At 41.2% G+C, this 10,775-nt stretch overlaps 1 protein-coding gene across 1 annotated transcript; it reads left to right on the top strand.

The window, feature by feature from the left end:
* Positions 1-1,014: 1,014 nt before the first annotated feature.
* On the top strand, positions 1,015-8,960 carry ANKRD40 (ankyrin repeat domain 40). The gene is made up of 5 exons (XM_054645369.2): positions 1,015-1,442; positions 3,955-4,103; positions 5,071-5,547; positions 6,367-6,548; positions 7,789-8,960. The coding sequence occupies exons 1-5, from the start codon at positions 1,291-1,293 to the stop codon at positions 7,927-7,929; spliced, it is 1,101 nt and encodes a 366-aa protein (XP_054501344.1). The 5' UTR covers positions 1,015-1,290; the 3' UTR covers positions 7,930-8,960.
* The last annotated feature ends 1,815 nt before the right edge of the window (positions 8,961-10,775 follow it).

Below are 10,775 nucleotides of genomic sequence, written 5' to 3'. Positions count from 1 at the left end.
TGAAATGATTTAAGAACCCAATGGAACGGTTGAAACAGTGTGATTGAAATCAATGTAGCACAAGTTATGGTATGAACTTTCAGTCAATATCCTGCAGTCTGGGTTTGGGGATGGGAGGGAAGGTGGGGTGCTAATGCTGGGAACTGGGGCAGAACTTGGGCTGTTTCAGTTTCTTTGTAATGTTCTGATTGCATTGAGGAAGCAAACAGGTACACTGGAGACCAGCTACTCAGAATTCCTTGGCATGCTTCCACGGCTGCACAGAGCAACATGGAATACAAAAGTCTGAGTGAAGTTTGAAATTATTATTTTGACTTTTCATAGTGGTAAAGTTTTTACTGACCGCTCTGTAACTTGGATTAGGACAAATCCATGATGACAAAAAACCAGCTTTTCAAACCAAACCATGAAAATGGCAGGAATTACCTGTAATCTTTCCAGTTGCTTTGCAGACAGATAGTGATCTTTATTTTACTTACGTTTTTTAGGGATTCTTTGACTGCTGAGAATGCACAAAGAAGATAAGAGTTTCCTCTGCAGGACAAGAGTGTGCCCCATCTCTGTAAGTGTTCGAGGCCAGGCTGGATAGGGCTTGGAGCAACCTGGTCTAGTGGAAGTTGTCCCTGCCCATGGCAGGAGGTTGGAATGGGATGAGTGTTATGTTCCTTCCCAACCCAAATCATCATAATCTTAAAAATCTCTTCAGTACCTCCTCATGCAGTTACCAGGCAAATCCAGTTTTTCTGAATCCCTCTATTTAGCCTCTTTAGCAGAAGGTTTTTGCACAACAGTGGTTATAATAAAGTTCTTCTTTCCTTGAGTAAAACCACTGTATAAAATTAATCTTAATTAAATTACCACAGACACTCAGTGAGCTAGAAATATGGCCCACCTCTAGAAGTGTCCAATACCAGGCTGGATGGGGCCTCTAAATAACCAGGTGTAGTGAAAAGTGTCCCTGCCCGTGGAAGGGGGGTGCGGGGGTGGAACGAGATGATCTTAAGGTCCCTCCCAACACTTAATACTCGATGATTCCATAATTCACTCTATGATAAATCGAGAGCCCGCAAAAACAATCAGCAGAGCAAGAGACAGCACATAACGATGCGTTTGTATGTCATTTAAACAACATTTACCCGGGGCTGCCCCGTCTGGCCCGTCCCCGGGCAGCGGCCGCGCCCCGGAACCGGCTGTCGGGGCCGGGTTGTCACCGGCAATAGTGTCCCCCGCGCCGGAGCACGGCGGGGGTAGCGGCGGAGGCGCGGCGCGGCCGCGGGAGTGCGGCAGGCGATGCGGGAGGCGGGCGGCGGCTGCGGGGAGATGGCGGAGCGGGAGCGGCAGGAGCGGCTAAGGGAGGCGGCGGCGCTCGGCGACGCGGAGGAGGTGCGGCGGCTCGTGGAGCTGGGGGTCGGCCTCAACTCCCAGAACGAAGTCAACGGATGGTAAGGGCGCCCCCCCGAACCCAGTCTCTCGGGGAGCTCGGCCCGGGCGGTCCCGTGCTGAGGCTGCTGTCGATTCGCTCCGCACGTGAAAGGCGAGGCGGGCTGAATTGAGGAGGAAGGAAAAGGTCGATCCGCCTCCGAATACTCTGCTATGGATCTGTCCCTATTCCGGAGAGGATAACCAGGGTCACAAACACGCGTCCCCGCTCCACCTCCTGCCCTGTCTGCCCCTTCTCCAGGTCATTGTGGACTTACTTTGTAGTGTTGGTTTTGATTACTTTTTCCCCAGCCTGAGACGGTGTGGTCTGTCAGAACACAGACCTCAGCTTTACATGATCTTGCCTAAGCAGAAATATTTATTATTAACTCAAGTTTGAAAATTACTTTCTCTTTCAAGCAGGGAACTTGTTCCAGCGATGTATACAAACACTCGGGGATTTGGCATGTCGTTTAGATCCACCTGAGGACATTAAAGAGAAGGCTGCTCTTTAATACACACTTGTACAAGTAACACTGTAGACATAAACACACACATAATTTTATTTGAAGGAAGATTTTAGAGGGAATGCTCAGCGTTTTTGGAGACTGTTTTCTGCAGGCTCAATTCAGCCTGTATTTACTGTGTTGTTTCATGCTTGAAAATATAAAAAAAAGGGGAAACAACTTTTTACACGGACAGATAGTTATAAGACAAGGGGGAACAGTTTTAAATTAAAAGAAGAGAGACTTAGATTATATGTAAGGAAGAAATTCTTCCCTGTGAGTGTGGGGAAGCCCAGAGAAACTGGCTGCTCCTGTCCTGGAAATGTTCAAGGCTGGGTTGGACAGGGCTTGGAGCAACCTGGGAGAGTGGAAAGTGTCCCTGCCTCTGCAGGGGGTGGAATGAGATGAACTTTAAGGTCCCTTACAACTCAAACCATTCTAGGATTCTATGACATTATAATTAAAAATAGGAAAAACAAAATTAGGAAAGGAGCAAGACTTTTAAAGATGAAAGTTCAATCAGCAGTTTTGAGAAGCATGGAACACTTAACAACTTGAACTTTAAACTGATTAAAATTAAAGCTTGTAAAAATATAAAGTAACTGATTCAAAGGATGCTGAATTATCTTAGTGAGTGAGATAAAAACCAGCCTGTCATCAGAATGAGTTTGTGTCTAAAACTGGAATTGATGAAATAAGTCTTGTAATAAAATTAATTATTTTTAAAAATAATGATCTGGTAGTTTTTAACCATGGCAATAAATGGATCCTCATTATTGTTTAAGTTTGTACAATTAAAATTTTTGCAGTGAGCTTCTTACTATGTATGATTCTTAGAGGTGCTGAGTACTTATATTTTGGTGAGTACCAAGTCCGTGGGTAGATGGTTCCTCTCTGCACAGGCCATATGGAATGGCCAGGATGAATCCCAAAATGAGGCTGTGCTGTTGAGCTTTACATATCTTCTCTAAAAACTAAACCAGCAAATTTTGTTCTCAATGCAAACACCGCCCTGTCTGACTTTGCAGTCTCTTTCTGTAAAAAAACCCTACCAAACCAAACCAAACCAAACCACCCAAAGTTGAAAAAGCTTTTTGAAAACTTTCAATTGAAAGGTTTTTCCCTTCTAAGTTTATTTATCTCTGCTTTATTTTATGTAATTCTTAAAAAATAAATAAGCAAACTTGGAGAAGGGTTGAGCATATTCATTTTCCTGAAGAATTTCCTTTAGCTGGAGCTAGAGAATTAAAATATAAAAGCTAGAGAAGGGTCAAATATCACTAGAACATGGGGTAGGAAAGAATGGTACAACTCTATCGCAAGTTAATGTGTGAGTCTTTAAGTACTTAATACATACATTAAATAAGATCTGAGTACTAAGCAGCTTTTATGTTTCCTTAATACGTTTCTCTAGTCAGAAACTGCAAACAATAATTTGAAAATGCAGAAAAGGGATTAGTTCTGTGCATCACTTACAGATTGCAGAAAATTAGTTGTCTGTAGATCTAAGCAAAATAATTGCTGATACAGCAAATGGCAAAGAACTGTTCTTAGAAATAATGCTTACAGTATTTTAAATGAAATTTACTTGCCAGAAAGTGCAGGTAGTCATGCTGGCAGCATTAATTAAAGAGTACATATCCTAGGGAGATACCAGTAATAGATCACATATACACAAACACAAGTATTCTAAGTACAGCTGATTCTTTCAAAGATTAAAATATCATACACAAACCTTACTTTCATACTTATTTTTCCAGTAGCCTAAAGTCTGTACCCTAAGAAATGATAAATTGAAAAGATCCTGACATTTGAAAATACTATTGCAGTAAAGAGCATTGGAGCAAAGAGAAAATGGCATCAGCAGGTGCCATTGCAGACTCCCAGTCCAGGGCAAATTTCTAGTGAAGTTAGCAACTCAAACCTATTTTACATGTACGTAAAGTGTTCTTATAGGCAGCAAGAATGAGTGGAAACAAATCTGCCATAACTCAGGATTTGACACAGTGTTTGGGTTTTCCATGTGCAGGACTTGTTTGCACTGGGCCTGCAAGCGGAACCATGTGGCAGTCGTGGCTTATCTGCTGCGTGCTGGGGCTGACAAGGACATCCTGACAAAGAAAGGGGAGAGGCCAGCCCAGTTAACATCCAAGAGAGAGATCAGGAAGATGTTGGGAGGTAACCTACAGTGACTGTGCCATATGATCATCAAAGATTGGCAAAAGGGTGTTCAAAGCATGTGTACTCCAATCTTTGTTTTGCATGTGAAGGTATTGTGTTTGGATTTTAATATTTGGACTTGCTTTCTAGAGTGTTTATATGATAAGAAAACAAAGTTTTAAGTAAAGGAGATTACCAATAAATTCCATACTCAGCTAGCCAAACTTTTTTCAAAACACTGGAAATTTAGAAAAACTATATTTTCAGGAATGCTGTGTGCCAGGTAGATGCAGTTTCCAGTTTTCAGGACAGCAGGAGAAAAATATCTGTAGGAAGATCTTCTATGAGCAACACCTGATTTCCCTCATGTTCTGTGTTGGATAAATTGAAAATTAGCATCCCAGATAAATGGCTCATTAAAAGACATCAGTAGAGCATCTCTATCATGCTCTGTAACTGCTGGAATAGAGCAGGCTTTGCTGCTGGAGGTGATAAGTAATTTGAAATGCGGCTGATTAACAACGTCTTGTCTCTCCTATGTACTTCCGTGTCTGGTTTTGTTTTCACTGTTGTCTCTTCCAGCTGTTGAATGGGTAGTCCTGCAGCTCTCCCAGTACTGCATGTTTCCTTTATACTCTACCTTAATATCAAACAACATACGACCCTTTGTTTTTTGTTGCCTGCAACATTATGAAGATGACAGCATTATTCCCGCAGAGACCATGTTACAATATTCTGTACAGATTAAAACAAGCCAAAACAGAAGTACTGCAGCGTTTAGAAGGAATTAGCACCCCCAGAATTATTAGACTCAGACTCAGCTTATATGTCTGTATGGCAACACCTGAGTATTCTGTTTATTGTGTGAAAAAAAGACATGGTGCTTCCTGATGCATCTTTAACCTGTGATGCTTTTAACACTGCATTCCCAAAAAAAAGAAACCCAAAATCAGTCTTGGAGAATGTTGTTTGGTTTGTTTTACAGTGGAAGATGAACTTCCAGACTTAGAGCAAGATTCAGATCTGCCAATCATCCCCAATTACCTGGCTAACCCACCTTTCCCATATGTTTACAACACCTTGAGTACCAGCATTCCAGATCCTCCCCTGAATGGGAATCTCTCACACTTGGAACGACAAGACACCAACCCTCCATCTGTACCCGACTCGGACGCCTGTGGACGAGCACGAGCACTGTTGCAGCCCGGGAACGCTGCTCCTGAGGCGCCTTCCAACAGGGACATCCCACCCCTGCCTCAAGGGTCTGCTGGGCCATCACACCCAAATCCTGTCCTCCAGAGAGCTCCTGTTTACCAGGGGTCAGTGTCTTGGGGCAGAAGTCCCTCTTTGCCAGCAGGATCCAACCAGTCCCTACCCCAGCAAGGGAACAGCTCCTGCATGGGACCTGTGCCAGCCTTTCAGCCTGTTTTCTTCACAGGAGCTTTTCCACTCAACATGCAAGGTAATACCAAAAATCTCTTCTGGCTTTATGTTGATCTTCTGACACATGGGCAGTGCAGACTAATCATGTGTTTCCAGAGACTTTCAGATTGCCGTACTTAGGCATTTAGGAAACATTTGAAGGGAACAAAGTAGGGAGATATGCTGTTTCTGCTAGAACTGTTATTAAAGTATTCATGTAAAATTTGCTGTCTCAATTGCTACAAAAGCATACAGACACCAGGGTAATCTAATTCTCTAAATAGCATGGTCCAAGCTGCAAATACAGATCATGAGCAAGAAGCTAGTGAACTCAAGAGAACTTCACATGGCTCAGTTTGCACTGACCTGTTCTAGGATCTGCCTGTTCTGCAGGGAAACTTGCCTACCCAGAGAGGGGAAACCTGGAATTCCAGTTACCGTTAATAATTTTGTTCTTCAAGTAAAAGGCATTCTGATACCATGGGGTAGCAAAGCAAAGTGAACTGAGAGCAAGAAATACCAATAAAAGCAATCTTGGATTGCTCAGGAAATTGATAACCAGTACAAGCTGCTGTTAAATCAGCTTAAATCAATTAAAGAGTATTCATGCAATGGTTCAGACATGCACACATATATTGCATTAGATTTGCTATGATTTTTTCATATAGTTTGATGAAAATCAATCTAATTAACACTGTGGTCATACAATTCCAGGTTTTGGTTTCTGAGTATTCGTGTATTCTTACCAGTGACACAAATTACATAAATGAACATAGAAATACCTGGAGGTTGTTATAGAGACATTGTTTCCAATTTCTTTATACCTCTACCTATTAATGTGACTTTTTATTTCTAATAGAACTGGTGCTTAAAGTGAGAATACAAACCCCTAATCTTAGAGAAAATGACTTCATTGAAATTGAACTGGACAGACAAGAACTGACATACAAGGAGCTGCTCCGAGTGAGTTGCCATGAGCTGGGTGTGAACCCTGAGCATGTCCAGAAGATCAGAAAATTACCAAATACAATGTTAAGAAAGGTAAGAGCTCTACCTTTTGAAGTGCAGCAACTTAGAAAAGAGATTTTTAGGTTACTGGTATAAAGGAATAATTTGTTGGTCACCTGCATAGGCCCATGTTGGAAAAAAAACCCAACCAAAAATGAAAAATCTCTGCTCAACTTGCAACACTCAGCACTTGTTTGGGATTTCTTCAGTAAAACGGTTCTCAAATTTCTTGATCACCTCCTTTCATAACCATTTGGTGCTGGACCCAGTTAATACCCGATTCTATGCCTCTGTTGTAAAATTCAGTATAACACAACACCACTGTGAGCTGCCAACAGCATTTTAAAGGCCTGCAGATCTCAACCAAGCTCTGTGAGTTCAGCAAGGCCTGGCTGCAGTCCTTGCACATAGGTGTTTTTCAGGGTTACTCTGAACATAACTGTCCTTCCTTTAGTAACATTTATCCTGTAGCCAACAGAGAAAGGACCTGTTGACCTCTTTTACCAACTCACCACGGACCTTTCTTTCACTCTCAAATCCTTATAGAGTGTTGTTGGCATCACTCATGGGGCAAATCTGATTAGGAATAGATTAACATACTTCACTCTGCTGCATCTTCACTGACTATAGGATGTCTTACTCTGTGTTAGTCAAAAAGTGGAGAAAAAAAAAATACATAAGCAATTCTGTCACTTTCCAACTTTAGTTATTGTTGAAAGAACTTTTTATTTTCATCTCCAATCACTTCAGGCTCTCTGGTAGCACTTCAGGACCCCTACTGTTCCTGCAGTGACACAAACCTGACTCTGTGTACTGCTGTTGGCAGCAGAGAACTGCTGCAGGGGCTCAGAGCTGGCCTTGCTGGGTAGCCCTGAAGAAAGCCATGCAGGCCATGAAGGCCCACATGCAGGACCTCCTTGGGTAGATGCAAGCATCAATTCATCAGCTTGCTAATTCATGCTAAGAATTAGCAAGGAGGAAAAAAAAAAGGATTTGGGTGCCATGCAGTAGATCTTGCAAGTGTTATCCTACTCATCACTTGCACTCACTGTCACTGTTGCATTCCTTCTAAAAATAGACTTAAGGAATAGTTGAATACAATCCCAGAGTAAATACAAGATGCAACAGGATATTTGCTTTCCAGTTCACTGTAAAGAACTGTCATAGTTACAAATAAATACATACCTTGTGTTAGTGTGAGCTTAATATTTTAACTTACCTCTGCAAAATTAAAAGACACTATCACCTAACTCCTTATTGTATTTGTTTAAAGGACAAGGACGTTGCAAGGCTACAGGATTTCCAAGAACTGGAGCTTGTTCTAACAGTAAGCGACAAAAACTCACTTTTCAGAGTCCCAACACTTTCTGAACAGAGTGGGTATAACAAGAAGGCATCAGAACTTACGTACTAATTAAGGAATAAAACAAAGTATTTTTATCTTTTGTTTTACAATTATGTTTGAAAAACAGTACCTATAAGGGCTAATGATGTGAAAAAAATCTATTTTGTTAACTGTGAAATAAACTGAAGTGGTTATGTACATTTAAACCTCCTAGTTAATCTAAGAACAGTGAGTCTGGTATAAAAGTAGCTCAATGCACAGGAAGTATTGGTAGAACTATCTGTTAATGTAACACTTCCTTACCAAAAGATAATTAAATACTGCAGAGTTAGCAGCTCTCAGGGAAAGGCTTACCTTAAGCTGTTCTAATAATTTGTTTGCTATAAAATAGCAGAGGTACTCAAGCTAAAGAACCTGCCATGAAGCTGATTTAATATTTCTACTGAGTCCATTACCATCAATATTCTCTTTTTAGATCATGTTTATTAAGTCCTATCTTACTTAGAGGGAAAAAAACCAGAAGGGTTTACATCTGTGGAAGCACAAAACTATGTCAAGTTTAAATTCTAGCAAGTGACTTATAGTGATTTCTTAATCCTTGTTTACACTTTTCCCTATTCCTCAGGTTGAAAATAAAAGTGACAGTAATTGTCCAAATAATAAATATGCTCTCAACCAAAATACCTTTTAGGGAACGTATTCCCTGTTGTCTGTCAATATATACATGAGCAATTGACGTGTAATGACATGTGCAATTAAATATACTATTTTTGTTACTGTATTGACATTTCTTCAATGCTGATTTTATTTCCCCTTTTAAAAGCACATACAATGTAATTTTATTTTCCTTTGACCTCTACATTCCTGAGAAAAATTGCATCTTGAACCTATAAAGTTACCTGTGTAAAAACAAACTAGTGAAGTACCCAGGGTTTTCTGGGCTGATAGCCAAACTTGATGTTCCTATGCAATGTATTTTCTTTTTTTCACTGTGACTTGTGTTTAGCCATGCAGTTTACTGAAAAGAAAATCACAGTTACTTAAAATTCAGACTTTGACTACTTTGCTGTGAAATTCTTGAATAAAGAAATTGAAAAGTATTTAAGAGCTGAATTTTATCTGATTTTTTTAGGATTTTAGTATTTAGCCACTTGGTATTGAGGAAGAGTTCTACTCTGCTAGGCCACATGAAAAGCAAGTGCTATGGATTAGATGAATAAACTAAAGTATGAGATATAACAGGCAAATAGAATGTACCAAACTGGTCTGAGTTTTCCTGTTCCTTCACCTTCCCCCCAATTTCTTTGGAAACTACAGCTGCCAAAGGAATTTATCTTTTGTCTTCTCTCGGAGTTCAGAGTCTGAGAAGGCAGTGCAGTGTCCACGCAGCTGCTGGGGCAGTCCTGGGCTGGGGACCAAGCCCAGCCTCCACCTGTCCTGGGGGCTGCGGCAGGTAAGAGTCAGCAGCTGCCTGTGTCACCGCCAGTCCAGTGGGAACTGTCCCCAGAGCGCCCCCCAAGGCTCGCTGCTCTCAGCCCGCGGGAGCGCTTGGAGCACAGGGACTGAGCACACCAGAGGGAGCTCCCAACCTGCCGTCAGGCACCAGGCCGGGGCTCAGCTGCCAGCACAGATCCCTGCTAACACCTGAATTCTCTTTGTGCCCAGTCACCACACTGAAGCTCAGTCTCCCCAGATGAATACAGAAGGTTTTATCAGACTGAAAAAGCCTCTTCTGCAAAGTGCCAGAGGTCAAACATAGTCCCAGTCATTGACAATATCTGTTTTTATACCAGATTGTTGGTGGAATATTAAGTTCTCTGTAATAGAATAATAAAATTGTCATTCCTCATGTCACTCTGGCTGCTGCCTTCTCCCCAGCACAGGATGGTTCAGGCATTGGCTGAATCCAGGAGGACTCAGGGTTAACCAGTAAGACCCCCCTTAAAGAAAAGCTCATCTCTTGGACAGCAAACTTGCACTTGTGCTGTTCCCTATATATGCATTCCCAGGAATATTTTTATACCTTGTGCAGTTTATACCAGGAAGATACTATTAACACTCCCCAATCTCATCAGTGTATAACCATTACTTTCTGTGTGTGATAAATAATTCATTACTTTGTGCTCTGAAATATGAAATGTTAATGTCTAATAAATGCTTGGCGGCAGATTTGGGTTTCTATTTAAGAAGTATAATTTGTAAGAATTAACAAATTATTATTTTTGTCTTCTCAAAATTTTTCTGCACTTTCCTTCTGGTAAAACATAGGAACTTTTTCTTGCTGGGTGGTTTTCTGGAGTGTTTACTGTAAGACACAAACAACTAAAGCAAAAGAGGTTCTAGCAGATTCTAGCAGCAAATGCTGTTTGAACACAGGCCTCCTTTTATCTGAAGAGGCCTGGTTATCAATAATAAAATACGTAATTATTTCTGCAGAACAAATCACCCATTATTTCAGATGATTAAGTGTTGAACAAGATAAACTAAATACACACCTGTCTCAGCATGCACGTTCAGCTTAAGTGAAGACTTACTCTTAGTGACTTCTTACCCAAAGACATACAGCAAACTTCTCATACCTCTGGTCCAATCGTGTCCCTGTGAGCTTGTGTCTACTGAATTGGAAAAAATCTGTGTAGTTAATGTTTTATATGAAGCTCTTTGCAGGTTTAGCTTTAAATACATGTTGCTCCTTAGGCTGAAGAGGAATTTTATAATGCCAAAGTTGCCCTGGACACAGATCCTAAAGGTCCCAAGGACTCCCTTGTCCTGGGGGAAATATTGAAAGGAAGAAGTTGGAACTTCTCAGAGATTACACAGCATTTCATTGTTACTCCGCTGAGTCAGCTTAACTAGGCCTGTCTTTTCACTTCAAATCCTATGAATCCTTATGCAGAAAACACACAACTCAGGTG

The sequence above is a fragment of the Agelaius phoeniceus genome, chromosome 19 (genome assembly GCF_051311805.1).
Source record: "Agelaius phoeniceus isolate bAgePho1 chromosome 19, bAgePho1.hap1, whole genome shotgun sequence".
NCBI lineage: Eukaryota > Metazoa > Chordata > Aves > Passeriformes > Icteridae > Agelaius > Agelaius phoeniceus.
Note: the sequence above shows the minus strand (reverse complement) of the source record. Positions and strands in the feature narration are given on the sequence as shown.